We start from the raw sequence: 17,424 nt of genomic DNA, 5'->3' as shown, positions 1-17,424 counted from the left end.
CAAATTACTCCTCCATGTAAAGGTCTCATCCCTCTAACTTCTAAGTTAGCTTGCTCTGGAAGTCACTACTCTTGAGGCTTATGGTCCAAAGAGAAGGGGAAAAAATGCAACCGAAGACTCATAGTTGTATATATTTAAAAAATAAAAAAGATGGCACGGTAGAAGGGAATGCAGAAGTGCAAGCCCTCAAGAAGCAGATTATAAACCCCTTCTTTAGAAAGGTATCATTTCTGGCACTGATACTTCAGGCTAAATTCTATAGCATGCCATCTTCTAGTAACATTGAGGCAATAGAATAAATGCAGAAGCATCACAATGAATCCCACTTAATACAATTATAATGACTAACACTTCTCTACAAATTAAGTTCTTTGCCAGTTTAATACAGAATTTTAACTTCATGGCTTAACAATTAAGGGTCATACACTGAAGTCAATACACATACCTAGCATTTCAGTCTAAGCTAGTCCATGTACATAACTGAATTACAAAGTATGGCCTAACAGATACTAGGGGAATTTTTTTTTTAGTTTTTACAGGTATTAAACTTATCTTGCACACTGAAGTCATCATACATACAGGGCAGTCAGAGCTTTTATATTTGAGTTTATTCTTCATTTAACTTTTAAAACACTACTATAGTTGAATATTAAAACAAAAACAATAGCCAAGTAGTGGGCATATTATGGTTGCAGTCCTTCACTCATTCACTGCTGCATATAAAACGCCAGCAGTGAGGTACTCACTGGCCCCATTAAGAGGTCTGACACTGAACACCACCCCTAGGATGATGTTCGTCATCCTCGTATGCTTCTCCATTGTAATGGCTTTCTTGATTTGGATCAAAGTCTACCAGTTCTGCCTGGTCCATTTCATCAGTCTCTTCTACTTCCTTCCTTTCAGGTAGGAGTTTTTCAAGCAAAGAGAGTTTATCAGGAGAGAGAAAACCATTCTCAGGGAAGTTTACCTATAAAAAGAAATTACTATGTAAGTTCGATTTACTTCATCATTAGCTCCTTAAATTACTATCAAGCCATTTCCCCCAGAAAAACATACGTAACCACGTAATCTTTCAGTGAATTTGCCAATCCCAGGTTAGAACACATTCTGAAAGGCACAGCATCCGGTAGGTACTCAAGTTTGTTTTTCCAGGACCCATCAGCTCCAAGTCAAGTAGTTTCGATCTAGTTGTGGAGGGCACAGTTCACAGTGGCCCATGAGGGGATCGAACCGGCAACCTTGTTGTTAAGAGCACCGTGCTCTAACCAACTGGCTGCCCCAACAAAGTCTTTTAAAAAAATTAATGATCCTAGTAAAATTGCATTGTAACAATCAGTGTTCTATTCAGCATACTTTATACAAAAGCACTTCCTAAAACATTCCAATCCCTTTTAACAGATAATTTAAACAAAGCTATTCTTACTTAGAAGGTACTTCTTTACCCATAGATATTTTTAATAAATGTTATTTGTGGTAAGAGGCCATTCAATCTAAGGTTGAGGAAAATGGATGGTTGTTTTATGAACCATCTATTAACAGACCAAGCACTGTAGTATTTTGCCAAAAATCAACAATATTGAAGTCCTACTGAATTTTAAGATCCCAGTTATAGCCTTTCATTAAATAAAACACTCACTTGCCATGTACCCCATCTCTACCAATCTATAAATAGACAAATAATGTAAATAAACCCAATCCCAATTTAACAAAGAATGCTCAACATGACAGGAGTATTAGATCAATTTAATTTCTTCCTAGACAAGGGAGAATGTAAATATACTGTTTCTCACCATTCAGAAAGTGTAAATCTGTTATCTGACTTTAGTAAGCTAATCACTCTGAAGTGTAGAGTATTTTATAACTTACCTTAAATTCAATGATCAGACGACCCTTTTCATAAGGTCTACGATAAATCGGCATGCCTTCATTTAGCACACACTTGATATCGCCATGCTTGACAATCTGACCTAAAAAGCCATTGAAGTTCTTCTTTAAATATAGTTACGTTGTTAAGAAGCAGGGAAAATAGAGAAGAATGTCCTAGCTTGTTGACAGGAGTAAATTTATGAGAAGCAATCCTGTTAATTTTTCATTTATGGATTTTCTAGAGGCTTCCAAGGAAGAGCTAAACCATACAATTTCAGCTCAGCTCGCAAGGATATGTAACTGAGCAAGTATGTTTCCTCATGCCTACACTATCTGCAAATAATGAAAATACTAGAACAGAAAAAAGCTCATCTAGTTACCGTACCTGGATGGGAGGTGATGACTATGGTTCGGTTGTCAAGAGTAGATATTGGCTTTTGGAAGCCACACAATGCTTCAACCAGCTGTATGTCCATACACATGAAAAGGTCTTCTCCTCGTCTGTATCAACGTAAACATGACACATACTTACATTTTTCAAATCACCATTACTACAATACCACAGCAGGCAATTTTTTCTTAGCGGCAAGGCATCGTTCACAAAGATGCCCTTTCTTCCCCCATTCTTAAAGCAGAGCTGAGAACTGGGAATAGCAAATATACGGAACCTGTGAGCCCTGTTATCTGGACAAGGCTTCAGACTTTCCACACACTCTAAGTAGTCTACCACTTACCATCCCTGAATTCTTTCATTATCCGATTTTAAATTTAGTTTCTCACATAGAGAAGAAAAAATTCTCACAGGATGTTAAGGTGAAAAAAAAACATTTAGGGAGAGGACATTATAGTGTAAGACGAATAGATCTCAGCTGGGTCCTGGATTATTTCTATGAAATTAAATAGGGATATAGCCAATTGCAACAGACAGTTAAAATTTTATTGATGTACATGAAATAATATAGTGCCTGGTACATTATGAACATTTTTACTAGTATGTTATGAACACATTTTAAAATATTTAATAGTCCCTTTCCACCTTGTGCTTTAGACTTTCTGCTTTTCCTATCCATTTTTTTAATAAAATATCTTTAGTCAGGCAGAATACTCTCCAGAAACACTCTTGATAATGATAGCACCAAAATCCTGAGCTTGATAGCATTTCCCATTACTGTTGACACGGAATTTTCTACTGTTAATTCCAAAACCAGCTCGTTTAGGTGTCATTCCCAACACATTCACTATAACCATCCATCCTTCTTGTGCTCCACTGTAAGTTCATTGTAAACACAATATTAAATGTTTCACAGCAATAGGCCTGAATTTCTATACTATTTTAGTTTTAAGAGAGATGGTGCTTGACACTAATTTATAATTAAAAAAGCAACCCAACTTACCAGAATTCAGGATTGAAACTGGTGAGAGAACTTTAGGGCAAAATTTTGCCTAGGGATGTTTCCCTTAATCCACCTGTTTATACTTGCATAAATCATCTAAATTGAAGGATATCCTTCAAATTCCAAATTATATAACAATTTATCTAAATTTAGACAAAAAGCTAAAATCTGATCCTTTTTGATTTTAGCCTCTTTTAAGAAAAATATTAACCACCTTTTGGAAAGATATACTTAGCCTCTCTTGCTATACTTTTCTAGGGTATTTACAGGAAATATGTTCTAAAAGCAATGAAAAGTCCATTAAAAAACAAAACAACCCCCCCCAATCCTCAATATGCAAGATGTCAGGCTGAGTAGGATTATAAAGTTTTTACCGAGTAAAAACAGCATGGTCTTTCTGATCTAAAACGATGATAATATCTCCAGGCTCCAGTCCTGGTTCTTGGTCTCCTTCACCATGGAATGTTATCTTCTGGCCATCTTTCATGCCTAAAAATAAAAGGTTAATTTTATACTCTTACTATCATCCAACTAAGATCAGATTCTCAATCTATTAAACACAGACACATATTGTATGCATTAGAGTTCAAGTTTTGTGAATGCTAAAGCTTACAGAGATGAGTAAGAATCAGTCCAACTTCTTAGAAAGCTATCCTCGTGGAAAACGGACTCTAGTGGCAAGCAGATCAGGCCTCAAGTCTCAGACCTGCCACTGACTACCAGCTGGATGACCCTGGGCAAGTTGCACAACCTTCCTAAGCACCAGCTTTCCCATGGAGACCGACCTCATCCGGGCCTGTTGTGAGGATTAAATAAAAAGATCTATGCTGGCACCAAATCAGTGACTGGCAATTACAGCCATAAATGTTAAGTATTTCATTACTTAAAAGAACCTGTATCAAATTATTTCTACTAACTCTAACAAGAACATAAATCAAGACTTTCTTCTCTATTGTATTAGCAGTATTTATACATAGGAAACCTGTATATTTTATCAACCTAAACAACTGAAAAATCCATAATCTTTTGAAGAATGATTCAGTTTATCCTCCTTAAAAAAGGATCATTATGCTAGACACGCTCTTCAACTCGTGGTTAGTGAGTGTCAAAGTAGAGAGAAGTATTTTTCAATGGGACAAAAATTTCTTTAAGGCCAACATATTTTATACCTCCCTTTGACCACCTCTGGCCCATTATTTTAGTTTAGTAAGGGCTTACTTAGACATCTCTTTAAACACATCTCAAGTAACACGTTTGTAGATCATTACACTGCAGTAGTTATCTCCTGATAATTTCCTGAATCTGAGACCCCTCAAGAACAACTTTGTTTCACTTTTTATTATGGAAAAGATTAAATTTTGTAAGCAGCCAATGGTGCAACAATCCCTATACAGCCACAATCTAGATACAGCAGTTATCAACTCATGACGAGTATCTCATGTATACCACCACACTCATCACTCTATTATTCCCACACAAATGAAACAAAATCCAGACATAACCAATTAACCCAAATACTTCTATATATGTGCCTCTAAAAAAAATAAACACTTAAACAACAATACCAGTATTATACAATGACAAAACTAAACATAATCTGGTTTTAATCATTCATGAGGCAATGTGACTGTCTCGTTACACTAGTGAAACAAACTCAGTTAGGTTTTTGCTGGTTGTTCCACAACTATAAAGAGCACAGGTTAAGTACAGAATGGTTTCACTCCCCAATTAATGCTGTTGGTAGTAAAGGGGGGCAATCTTAGTGGAGGAAAAAAATCCAAATCCTACAAAACATGGGCCAATTAAGGGGGGGAGGAATGGAGGGAGGGCAGTATCATGACTCACATGGGGCTTAAGTTAATGAAGATGTATGTATTAATGAGAAGATATTTGCAGTATTAACAGTTCCAAATTAGTATGTACAGTATAGTACTAGTTTCCTTTTAAAAAACATAGGCTGAAGATTACGTTGATTGTTTCAGAGTAGCAAAAATAGCTCGAGTTGTGTGTTTCTAAAATTTCTACAATATGTATTGCTGTAAAACATTTTAAAACATTTTTCATAGATTACCAAAATTAAGGAATTGGCAAAATAAAAAATTAAATCCTAGTAATATGAAAAGTCACAAAGGTATAACCTGGAGCCCGAGACAGAAACTGACAGGTATGTTTAATCTATGAAAAATAAACATTAAAAAAAGCATCATTCATAATCTAAGTTCTTACAAATCAATTATGAAATAAAGTGTTCATTAGTTTAGAAAAATTTCAAGGGAATAACTGAGACCCCCAGTTCACCTAAACCCCCATCAAATCCTTGAAAGTACACACATCCCTCAACCAAGCAGTTCCTAAGGAATTTAAGAATGTATACAAAAAGTTAATTGCAATAAAAAAAAGTGAAAGAACTAGTGATTTAATGGAAGACAATTAAGTATGGAACACTATGCAATCATTTATTGATGTCAGTGTTGTATTAAGTGAGGAGATCTTTAATGTATTCCCTACAAATGTTCAAGAATGTACGATGGAAAAACATTTACTATATGTAGCTAAGATATCTCTGGGTGGTAAGATCATACATATAACCCTATTAAGGATCACTTTAAACAATTAAAAAATGTAATGTTAATAAGCACTCAAGAATTCAGAAGTGGCTGAGAACTCACCTTTGTCAATGTGAACTTCTAGAATCTTCTTCTCTCGAACTATCTTCCTTCCATTGCAGCTTTTACATCTATCTTTAGGACTGATCCGTTCCCCATGGCCCTGGCACTCCATGCACACAGACTGAATTTGCTGAACCATTCCAGGTCCTATCTGATGAATTCTTATTTGCATCCCAGTACCTCGACAGTTGGGACAGCACTCTACTGCTCCTTTCTTACCACCTCGGCCTAAATAGTTTAAAAGGAAATTAAATTGTTTGCTTAGTGTTGGATACACTAATGTTTTAGTAAGACATTTCACGAATACACATTATTAACATTTGCAAGGTGTGATGGAATGCTGCCTTAAGAACCTACAATTCAGGCTTTTTATTGGATAAAATATAGCTGCAATCAGCTTCAACTGTTTATAAACACTGTCGTTTTCCCAAGGAGCCACTTCAGAATTTTGAATTTTAAACGTGCTCCCAAAAGCACAATTCATAGAAAGTACTTTGTGAGATGAGAACATTTTAGTTTCTTTTCTGTAGAAGATATTGTATTTCCAAATAACTTGTACTAATGATGTTACGAAAGAAAAAGACACCAAATTAGATCGATCCCAACTGCTTTAAAATACACACATAAAAAAAGCACTGACATTTTGCTAATATTTCTCTAGGTAGTAGGTTTAGGTGGTTTTCTTTATGCCTGCACCATTCAAGATTTAGGTAGTGTTATTATTTGTGAGTTTTATATCTCCAGAAAGGCTTCAGTTCCATTTTCAGTTATAGTAAAGATGTTAAAAGGCCATACCTTCACATTTGTCACAAATCACATTCTTTTGCAGAGCTAGTTTTCTTGTTGCACCATTATATAAATCTTCTAAGGTTACCGAGAGCTGATGTACAACGTTTTTACCTAGAACAAAATATTACTCATTAAAAATCGAAAATGTTGCATCTTATTTGTGTTCAATACGCTATAAAAATATTAAAGATAATGAAAGATGAGGTTCACAGGGTACATTTGTTATCTTTATATACAGAGAATGTTGGCCATATTATCCACACATGATCCTCAAACTGTAATTTCAGACGAGGAAAACTGGATGAGATTAATTTGCCTAATAATGTAGTTGTGGCCATCTTACAAACTGTAACAATCAAAAACAAATCACTTGAGAACCAGTGTTATTTACATAGAGGTACATTTCACAACAATTACTCCAAATTGCATTTCTGTCCTAATACATTCTTTGAATCTTCTACTTACTATGTTGAGCAACACGGCCCATTACTTCATCACAGTAAGTTCCAACTAATCAAGATTGGCTGGAAACTGGATGCATTTATTCAGTCTCCATAGAATATCAATTCTTACTTTTCCCTGAAGTAGAACCAACACATTTAACTGCTTTGCTAGTACTAGTTTAAAGGCTAGGTTTCTCGTATCATAGCGCTGTCCAAACGAACTTTTGCAGTGATGGAAATGTTTCGTATCTGTGCTGTCCAACACAGTCACTACTAGTCACATGTGGCTTTTGAGAACGTAAATGTGGCTATTGCAGACAAGGAACTGAATTTTCGTCTTTGTTTTGAATTAACCTAAACTTAATGTGGCCAACAGCTACAAAGGACTGCCATTATCTCAGAATGGGAAGTAGGAAGTGGAGATCATACGAGGACACTGAGGCTATAGAAATGAAATCACCTGCCAACGGTTAATAAGTTCCTAGATAATGATTCTTCCACAAGGACTTTATCCACCACAAAGCGATACTGCCTTAAGCCTAAGTGAAAAAGTTCTCAAACTGCTATCTGTACAACATGCCTAGTGTGAACATTTTTAGTTTCCAAACAAATACGAAGTACTATTAACTTTATGTTTCTAACTCCATTTTTGGATTCTGTATCACAACTACAGTCCCATGTAGTTGGTTTCAGCATGCTGAAAGCTGCCCTTCTTACTTTAGCTTTATAGAGCTGCAAGTATAGGAAAAAAGCTTGTTTGATTAATCAAGTATTTTCTGGTATCATACACACACAAAAAAATGACCTGTCAATGATCTAAATCACACGGGAGTGTTTGCCAGTTAATTCACTGTTCAAAAAAGGAAAAAAAACCAAAACACGACTTTTCTGTGAGAGAAACCATCCTAAGCAACTGACTTTGATTGCAAATTGTTTTAAGATAAATTCTTTAAAAATAAAATACTCCGTTCTAGAAAAACTGAATAAACAACTTCCAGGCTTTATGAATTTTAAAAAGCTCAAAGTGAAATTTAATGGTTCCCCTATTCATTCTAAAATGGGCTCTACCCATTAGCCCTTGTTTGTGTAAACTATACTGGGAACAAAGTAAGATTGTTTCTGAATGGAACACTGTATTCCTGTGAGGAATATTTCTACAGCCAGAAAATGACATTTTTGATAAACATTAAGAGCACACATTTTGATATAATAAAGCCCAAACAAAATTCAACAGATAGCAGGCTATTTGGAGGCCATGAACCTATATTCCAATCTTGACTCAACTGATGACTTGCTATATATGACCTTAAGGAAAGTTTAGGTTTCTGAACTTTAACTCACTTTTGACTGACTAAGGCCACTATACCCCCCTCCATTAGGTTGGGGGAGTTGTGAAATGAGATCTGTAAAAAGGGCTTTGAAAATTAACGTTCCTATGCTTTGTTCCTTCCTAATACTAGATAACCTTACTTAAGTCGTGTTGTGCGTATCCAAGAGCTTTAGAAGCACTCACTTGTTAGCACTTGGCTGATCTTATTTTAGTTTTCACCAAATCTCATTAAAAATCTACCATAATCAAAATGGTAGTTAACAGCCAGTTTGCAACATTATACCAACACGTAAATCAGCATTTAAAATAGGCGAATTGTCGAGAACTTGCTTTGACCAAGGGCTACTTAGAATTGCTGCCTGTGGACCAGGTTACTCTCTTACCTCTCCTTTCTCTCTGCATCCTTCCTCCTCCTCCAAAAAACATATCAAAGATGTCCATGGGGGAGCCAAAACCACCACCTGCTCCACCTTCTTTAATTGCCTGCTCTCCTCCTTTGTCATATAATTCCCTTTTCTTTGCATCAGAGAGCACTTCATAGGCTTGAGAAATCTGTTTAAACTGTTTGAGGAAAGAGGAATAAATCTCACTTTAAAAAAGCATTACAAAGCATAGCCATGAGACATACTCAATTTCAGGTTTTAATGGAACTACCATACACCCAGCAAAGAACGATTCAGCTATGAGTACGAATATACAACTTGCCTTTTCTCCTTCATTTGGATTCTTATCAGGGTGGTACTTCAAGGCCAGTTTCCTGTAAGCCTTTTTCAATTCTTCCTGGGTGGCATTGGGTTTGACCCCCAGAACATCATAGTAAGTGGTTTCTTTCACCATTTTTGACAGCCTGAAAAACGAAAATGCAGTTTTAACCGACTTTCAATTGGTAGCTTTAATGAGTAATATCTGAGTTAAGGCAGAGAAATCTGTTCTTTGCCAAATATGAGAAACCCACCTTCCCTGCACAGAGAAAGTAACAAATCCTTTGATAATTCAGCCTAAGTTCTAACATACTAAATATAAGCTAACTACTACCAGGGAATAATTCAAAAGCCTCCTATAGCAGCTCGTTTCCACTCTCCCACACAAAACTCGACTATTACCTAGATTCTTCCTGTTTCCCTTCCCCAGCAGTGACAGAAGTAATCAAAAGGAGCACTAACAGGTTCAGTCCATTGCTTAGTAAATTATCATAGTCATCGGCAAATCCGATAAACCATACACTCCCTAGAGAAAAAGACATATGGGTACAAGGGGGGCAGGGAGTTGTTTGTGAAACCGATTAAGAACGCCAGTTCCAGAAAGCAATCTCCCCTCCCCCTCAATCCTAAGGATGTTTATCACAGGACTCAAGCTCCTCTACTTTGATCGCCGAATCCCTCGCCCCCACAAGCCGGCGTAGCTTACACGTCGTTAGATTTCCCTCTGCACTTGGTGCCGACCGTTAAGGTTTCCTTCCTTCCTCCCTCACCCAGAATCGAAGGAGTAGAAGTCCAGCCCTCAACAAAGAGGAGGGGAGACCGGAGAAGCGAAACCGTAGCCTCCTCCCCGCTCCTCCCGCAGCCCCTCGCCCTCGGCTCTTTCTGCGCGTGCGCGTATGGTTCCCCCCCCGCCCCAACCGCGGGGGAAGGGGGCGCGCATGGAAGAAAAAGCCTTAGGTGGCAGCGGCAGGTCCATGGAGACCTCAGGCTGGATGGGGAATGGGGGAAGCTTCGTGCAAGGTCTGGGGCCCACTCACTCACTACGTGTCGGGGATAGCTTGACCGGGCACCCACCAGCCCTCCAAAAAGAAAATCGTGGATCCTGGAACCAACAACCCTCCCGCCCACGCGGAGCCAACCGCCTCCCGACCGCGGCTCCATCCGGCCTCCTGGCGCTGCCAATGACGCCAGCCTTGGGTTGAAGGGAAGCATTGAGGGCTGAAACTCACCCGTGAGAGGGCCGAGGCCAATGTGGGGGAGCGGGAAGGGGCGCGTTGCTGTGCACACCTTGGACAGCCGCCGCTCCTCCGCCTCTAGCCCAGCGTTCTGGAAAGTTCCGCCCGGCGCGCCGCAGCCGTCGTCTTTTGTAGTCGAGCCCAGGCGCGTCACCCGCCGGAAGTCCCGCCCCTCCTGCCGCTGCCACCGCCCCGCGGTTACCTGGGCAACCGCGCGGGGGAGCTCGGGCTGGGGTGGGCTGTGCGGAAGGGCCTTGGTGGGGGTGGGCCTAAACCTGGGGTTCTGGCGCTCCTGGAACTTTCTGGAACCTTTCCTTCCACTCGGTAGGCCCGAGAGTACAGAAGTCTCGGGTAGGAGCGGGGATTGCCCAGGAGCTTTGCAATTCCGAGCTAACTCTGTGTTCCCAAATCAGTGTGGCGGCCGCCGCCGCCTGCGAGGATGGGGACGGCTCCAGAACAAGACTGCGGGCGGGTGCTGTGTGCAGAATGGGAATCTCAGAACAAAGCCCTGCCGCACCTCCACCCCGCTGGCCCCTCATTTAACTCTTTCGGCGTCTATTACCGGCTTAATTCTTTAGTCTTGAAGTTCTAGTAACCCACTGAGCAAGAAATGATGAGCAAGGTGGGCCTGCGCCCCACAACAGTTTTACAAGCCTTGGATCTTGCTCCTTTTCACGCGTAGTTTTTGGCCTAGTAATTCAAACTGCGAAGTTGGAAGGGTTCCTTGTGTAAGTCCAGACTCCTATACACACGTTATCTGTCTTGGACTTTGTTGCCTCCTACACAGTGGGCTCAGGGCAGCGCTAAACAGAGAAACGTTTGCAATGCCTTTGTGCCTTGAACTCTTCTCTGGCCAGGCGTTCACCTGGTTTCCTATTCCTGGATACAGAGTAGCACCAAGAGTGACTATTAGATCGTGTTATTGGACTTTTTAAGTCCCACCGATCTGTGAACCTGGGTGTACAGTCTGCAAAGTGAGTCTCTGGGCTTTTTTAAATGTTGGGAGGGGGGGATATTGGAAAATGGGGTGTCTTCCTTTTCAATAACACAACAAACTTAGGAGTACTATCTAGCTCCACAGAAAGCTGGAGATGAAAAATTGAAAAAGTCCAGTTCACATCGCTTATACTTTAGTGGGGAGCCAGACAAGTCAATAAACTTGTCTGGCTCCCCACTAAATAAGGGAACCACATGATGGAGTTTAGCAGGGGAGAGGCTCCTCTGTTAATCTGATGGGAGAGAGAAAGCTTCCCTGGGAAAGTGGCAGTTGAGCTGAGTTTTGAAGAAGTGAGAAGAGCTTTTGCAGCAAAGTACAAGGGAAATCTAAGGCTAAGGCGTGAAAGAATATGTTTTTATCAAACTGCAAGTAATTGGATATAGCCAGAACTAAGGGAGCTGGAGTAGCAGGAGGTGAGGCTTCAGAACTAATTGGGGTAGACCTCATTGGTTTTGTTGGTAAACTAAGAATTGTGAACTTTTTTTACCCTGGAAGCATCCCCATGTGTATCTCTTCAGCCTCATCTCTCTTATTTAAATTGTGCAGGACAGTTGCACCAAACTATCTGCAATTTCCCAAATGCACTTTTTCACCTCTTTGCTTTTGCTCTGGTTGACAAACACCTCATTTTTCCAATCTTAGTTGTTACCTTCTTAAATATTGCCTCTGATATACAGTTTTTTCTTTTAACCAGCAGTTACTGAAAGTCTAATACAGCCAGGCAGCAAACTAGGGTTTGGTAATATAAAAATCATGTAAGTTATGATTCCTGCCCTTGAGGAGTTCACATAAAGAAGGATGAGTTGTGTGATAAATGCCAGGCGATAAAGGAAGAGAACTGGGGTACTGAGTAGGGAAACCACCGTCTAAATGAGTATCCCAGGCTGAGAGACCAGCAGAACAGTAAACAAACAATAACTAAGTAAATGTCATTCGTGTGTTATGTAGTTATTGCAGTCTTAAAGTCCCTACTTTACTGTAACATGGACTGCATTTGTGAATCTAACACTGGTTAAGTATATAACAAGTATATAACATGTTATATATTTTATATATATTATATGTTATATAATATATAACATAAATATTAGTACCATGTCTAGTGTTTCTTAAATGTAACCACGTTTATTGTTTATTTTTGCCTGAGGAATCCAATTGAAATTTCAACAACGTTTAGAAAGGTGGAAGTCTGATATAAACATGAAGGTATCTTCTTGAGACAGTCACCATAATGCTCTGAAATACAATATTGACAATACTTTAAAAATTTGCAAGCTCACTAAGTGAACTTAATTATTAAGAATAAAATAAGGGACATAAAAGTTGATTAAATAAAGGGAAATTATATACTTATTTGCTTGCACGTGCATAGAATATTTCAGAAGAATACCCCAAAACAGGTAATATGGTTGCCTGTGGGGAGAGCTGGGTGCTGGGGAATAGGCAGATGGGAGGGACACATTTCACAAAATACTGTTTTGTAACTGCATTGTTTAACCCATTTGACTGTAATACGTAAAAATTAAAAAGCATCATCACATATGCTTTGTTTGATATTTTTTCCTTCATAGAAATTTATCTCAATGATGCTGAAAATATGTCCTGATGAATATTCTGGCTTTTCAGTAGTAGAAGTTAACAATTTTAAGAAGCATTCTTATTTACATAAAATAGAAGGTTGGCAATAATTTAGTATGTGGTCTTTATTTTCTAAAGAAACAGGATCATATTATTCATGCTATTTGCTACTTGTCCTTTTCACTTAATTTATTGTTATCTTGAGATGAATAAATCTACCTTGTTATTTTTAACAACTTCATAGTATATAATATGCAGGCACTATATTTATCCATTCTCCTATTGAACATTTTGGCAAATTCCAATGTTTTACAAACAATGCTAAATAAATATTGTTTATTGTTGAGAAATTCTCAAATACAGCTTTGGGCACTCATGCAAGTATTTCTGTAAGACTGACATCTAGAATTGAAATTGTTGGGTCAACATGAATGCACATTTAAAATTGTAATAAATAAGTTTCCGTACTCGTTTGTACTGCTCCCAGCAGTGTGTGAGTGGGCCTTGCCAATATGGGGGATTCTGTCCATTCTATAAGTCTTTGCTAACCATAGATTAAAAAGTGATATCTATTATTTTAATTTGAGTTCCTTTAGTAGTGTGGGTAAGCATTTTAAAAATGTTTATCATATCTTCTTCTGTCAACTGTCCATTCTTGTTATTTGACCATTTTTTCTGAGGTGTAACTCCACTATTTTAATGACATAATAGCACTTTTACATTAGGGATGTTAGGTGTTAGTCACATTTTACAATTGTTTTCTCTAGTGTATTTAGCTTTTCATTTTGTGTGTGTGTAAACATGTGTGTGTGTGTGTGTATATATATATATATATGTATATGTTTTTTGGTGGGGCCATATAAAAGGTTTTAATTTTTATGTAGATAAGTTTTGACTTTTTCTTTTTGGCTTTTGCATTTCCCTCCTTTTCTCCTCACCCTTCTCCTTTATTTGTTATGTTTAGAAAGCCTTCACCAATCCAACATTATAAATGTAGTCCCCCCCAGGTTTTTTTCTAGTACTTTTATGATTCCATTTTTTACATTTAAATTTTTGATCCACCTGGAATTTATTTTGGTAAGGGCTGAGGATTATTTGTAAGTAACTGAATTTTCTTTTTCTCCAAATGGCGAGCTAGTTTGTCTAACACTTTTAATACTTTATTTTTCCTGACTACTGTGAAATGCCACTTCTATTGTATACTAAATTTCCATTAAAACACATTTTAATGTCTGGGAGGCTTAGTTCCCTTCATTGCTCCTCCTTTTTACAATTTTCCTGTCATTTTCTAGTATGTTTATTCTTCCAGATGAACATAAGAATATTTCTGGCAGATTCCCCCCAAATCCTACTGTGATATTTATTGTGATTACAGTGCTTTTATATATCAATCAGTTCCCTCTCCTCTTTTTCTATACTATACCCTTTAAAGGGAAGTCTTACTCCTCTCGATGTCATCGGCACGAAGGCATGGTATGGCATGGAGTGTTAGTTGAACTGAATTGGGTCCCTGGTATTTTGTGAGTCTCACAAAAGTTCTGCCAGATAATTTTCTCTATTTTATCAATAGGAAAATAAAAATTAGAGAATCTGAACAACTTTCCCAAAGTCATACAGTAAGTGGTCACATTGGAATTTGAACCCAGTCTTTCTGAATGCAAAGCCTGTGGTCTTTGCCCACACCATTTGGCTTTATAGAAGGTTGTATTTACTTTGGCCATCTTCCCTAAGTACTTGTAATGCAAAGTGTCCATGGATAATGTGAAGTCCTTCGTTATATGGGAATTTAGTACCTTAATTCATCTTTTCAATTTAAAGTTACACTTTAGAACTCTCAGGCTCGAATTGAGCAGACCACTGCGCCCTTCATTGCTCGATCCAATTTTAATGGAATATCTTCTTTTTAATTCCCTATAGAATTGTTAAAGGTAGGTTACAGCAGGGCCTTACTGGGACAATGGGTACCAGTTAGGATGCCATTACAGTAGTACAGAATTGGCTATGTGATTTGTGAGACAGTGCAAAATGAAAACAGGGCCCCTTGTTCAAAAATTATAAAGAATTTCAAGACACGGACAGCAGAGCATTAAACCAAGCATGGAGCCCTTCTGAGCATGAGACCCTGTGTGACTGCACAGCTCACAACTCCATGCAGTAGAAGTAGTAGGGAAAAAAGGCCAATATTAAAGCAGTGGAAGTGGGAATGGAGAATAGAGGGTGGTAACACAAGATACTAAAGAGGTAAACTTGCAGGGATTGATTGATGATTAGATGTGGTGGGTGAGTGGGCAGATAAAATATGGAATGTAAAGTTTCTGATTGGGTGAGGCCATTTTACTGACACAGGAAATCAAAGAGGACCAGATTGGCCTTGAGTGGAAAATGATGAATTTAGTTTTAAACATATTCACATCCAATTGTAGACACTCAGGAAGCACTTGGGTATACAAGTAGCCATAGAAAAAGAGCTGGGGGACACACTCCAAACCCATAGTACTACTTACTTATTTCTGAGGTTGAGGACCAGGATGGAGGGTGGTAATTGGTTGGGGACTTTAACATTTTAAAGAAAGTATTCATGTATTTCTTGTATAATTGTGAAATATTTTTATTAATGAAAAGTCACAAAATATTGTATTTGTAAGAGAAATAGAGTCAATCTGAAACTAAAAATTTCAAAAAGTTTATAATAAAAAGAAAGGCATTTATGATAGAAATAGATTTGCAGCCACATATTTTGTTGCCAGTACCACAGTCCACATGATTTAAAATAGGTTCTTAGTTTATTGCTTTTTAATTTTTTTGAACGCCCACAATCTATTCCTTTTTCTACAGCTTTAAAAACTACGTTAAACTTTTACCTTGTAGCTATATGTTTTTTTATAACTGGCATGTGAGCATTTTCATATTTTAGTAGTATATTTTATAACTTTCTATTAACCTGTATACCTTTTCTTGGGGGAGGTGATTGGGCAGTAGGGAAAGCCTCAAGGTGGAAGTCAGAAGCTCAGGTTTAAATTCTGCCTCTGCCTCTTAGTGATTTTGGGAAAATTGCCCAAGTTGAGCATGGTTTCCTTATTGGTAAAATGGAGATGCAATTACCCTTATTAGGGATGTGAGAATTAAATGAGACTATAAGTGAAAGCTCTTTGTAAAGTCTAAGTTTTATAAACTCAGACCCTTTAGCTCTGCACCTCGGGTCTTTCTTAGCGAGCCTCCCACCTCCATCACAGGTTCATCTCCCAACAGCTTATCTTCTCAAACTCGTTATTTTTTTGCCATCCCCAGAAAATGCCTTAAATTTCCTGCCTCCTTAATTTTGCTCTGATTCATTTATTTAATCAACAAATGTTTCTTGAGCACCTCACCTTACTCAAGTCTTCTGTTTAAATATCACCTTCTCAGTGAGGCCCACAATGTGTATTCTGAGTTGTGATCTGCTGCTTCAGGCACTCCCAATCTCCTTTCACCTGCTCTATTTTTCTTTCTTCCATTGCCCTTGTGACAGAACACAATATTTACCCGTTGTCTCTTCTCTCCGCATCCCTTCCCAATAGAATTTGAATGTCATTTGGGCAGGGATCTTTGTTTTGTTTTCTGATGTCTCCCAGGCATCTAGAACACTGCCTGGTACCAAGTAGGTACTGAACCAGAGGTACTTGTTGAATGGATGAATGAATATACATTGTGCCAGACTTGTAGCCAGACTCTGTATATAGCTGTGAAAAAGAAGAGCTGGTTTCTGCCCTCATGGAACATCCAGCCGAGCATTATAGTCTGGTGGTTTTTCTGCCTGCCTGCGCTGCCCTCCTCTGGGAAATGTCAGAGTGACTAATGGCTGAGTTCAGAGTAGCCTTTCCTCTTAACAGTGAACAACTTTCAGATAATTTTGCTTTTAAGTTAAAAAAAATTCTAATAGAAGGGGGAGAGTTATGCATTCCATTTAGTTACTCTAAGTTAAAAGTCAACAATTTGCCCTAATGCAAAGACAGGAGAAAAGTATTCCCTTTAAAGTGCCAGGCCTTGCAGGTAGCTGAAAGAGGTCATGGGGAGTGTATCTGGTTTAATTTCTCCCTCCCTCCCTCTCTCCCTCCCTCTCTCCTTCCCTTCCTCCTTCCTTTCCTTCCTTCCATTTGAAGGAAGATGGTTGTAATTTTCCATACTGTTGAAGAATGAGAGGATGCGCAGTCAACACATTTATTGCTGTCTTTTTGTAAATTGAGAAATGCTTCATCCCTGAGATCCTGACCTATTTCTTGAGGTCTCTATATGCAGTTTGTCAATATGACTTTTGATATCACTAGAACTCTTTTTTAAGAGAAGTAAAAGGAACTTAAATTGAGTGTATTTAAAAATAATCTGCTGATCCAGCACACTTAAAACAGTATGTCAGCAAGTATTCATTCTCTCACGCTGTTCTCA

General features: G+C 38.3%; 1 protein-coding gene across 1 annotated transcript; it reads right to left on the bottom strand.

Annotated features, from left to right (window-relative positions):
- Positions 1-115: 115 nt before the first annotated feature.
- DNAJA1 (DnaJ heat shock protein family (Hsp40) member A1) lies at positions 116-10,683 on the bottom strand. Its single transcript, XM_033121981.1, has 9 exons — positions 10,422-10,683; positions 9,197-9,338; positions 8,875-9,052; positions 6,725-6,829; positions 5,930-6,157; positions 3,635-3,749; positions 2,252-2,367; positions 1,867-1,967; positions 116-967 (listed from the first exon to the last, which is right to left on the bottom strand). The coding sequence occupies exons 2-9, from the start codon at positions 9,326-9,328 to the stop codon at positions 755-757; spliced, it is 1,188 nt and encodes a 395-aa protein (XP_032977872.1). The 5' UTR covers positions 9,329-9,338; positions 10,422-10,683; the 3' UTR covers positions 116-754.
- Between the last annotated feature and the right edge of the window lie 6,741 nt (positions 10,684-17,424).

This window comes from Rhinolophus ferrumequinum, chromosome 12, assembly GCF_004115265.2.
Source record: "Rhinolophus ferrumequinum isolate MPI-CBG mRhiFer1 chromosome 12, mRhiFer1_v1.p, whole genome shotgun sequence".
In the NCBI taxonomy this organism is placed as follows: Eukaryota; Metazoa; Chordata; class Mammalia; order Chiroptera; family Rhinolophidae; genus Rhinolophus; species Rhinolophus ferrumequinum.
The sequence above is the reverse complement of the archived record's forward strand: the minus strand, read 5'-3'. Positions and strand labels throughout refer to the sequence as shown.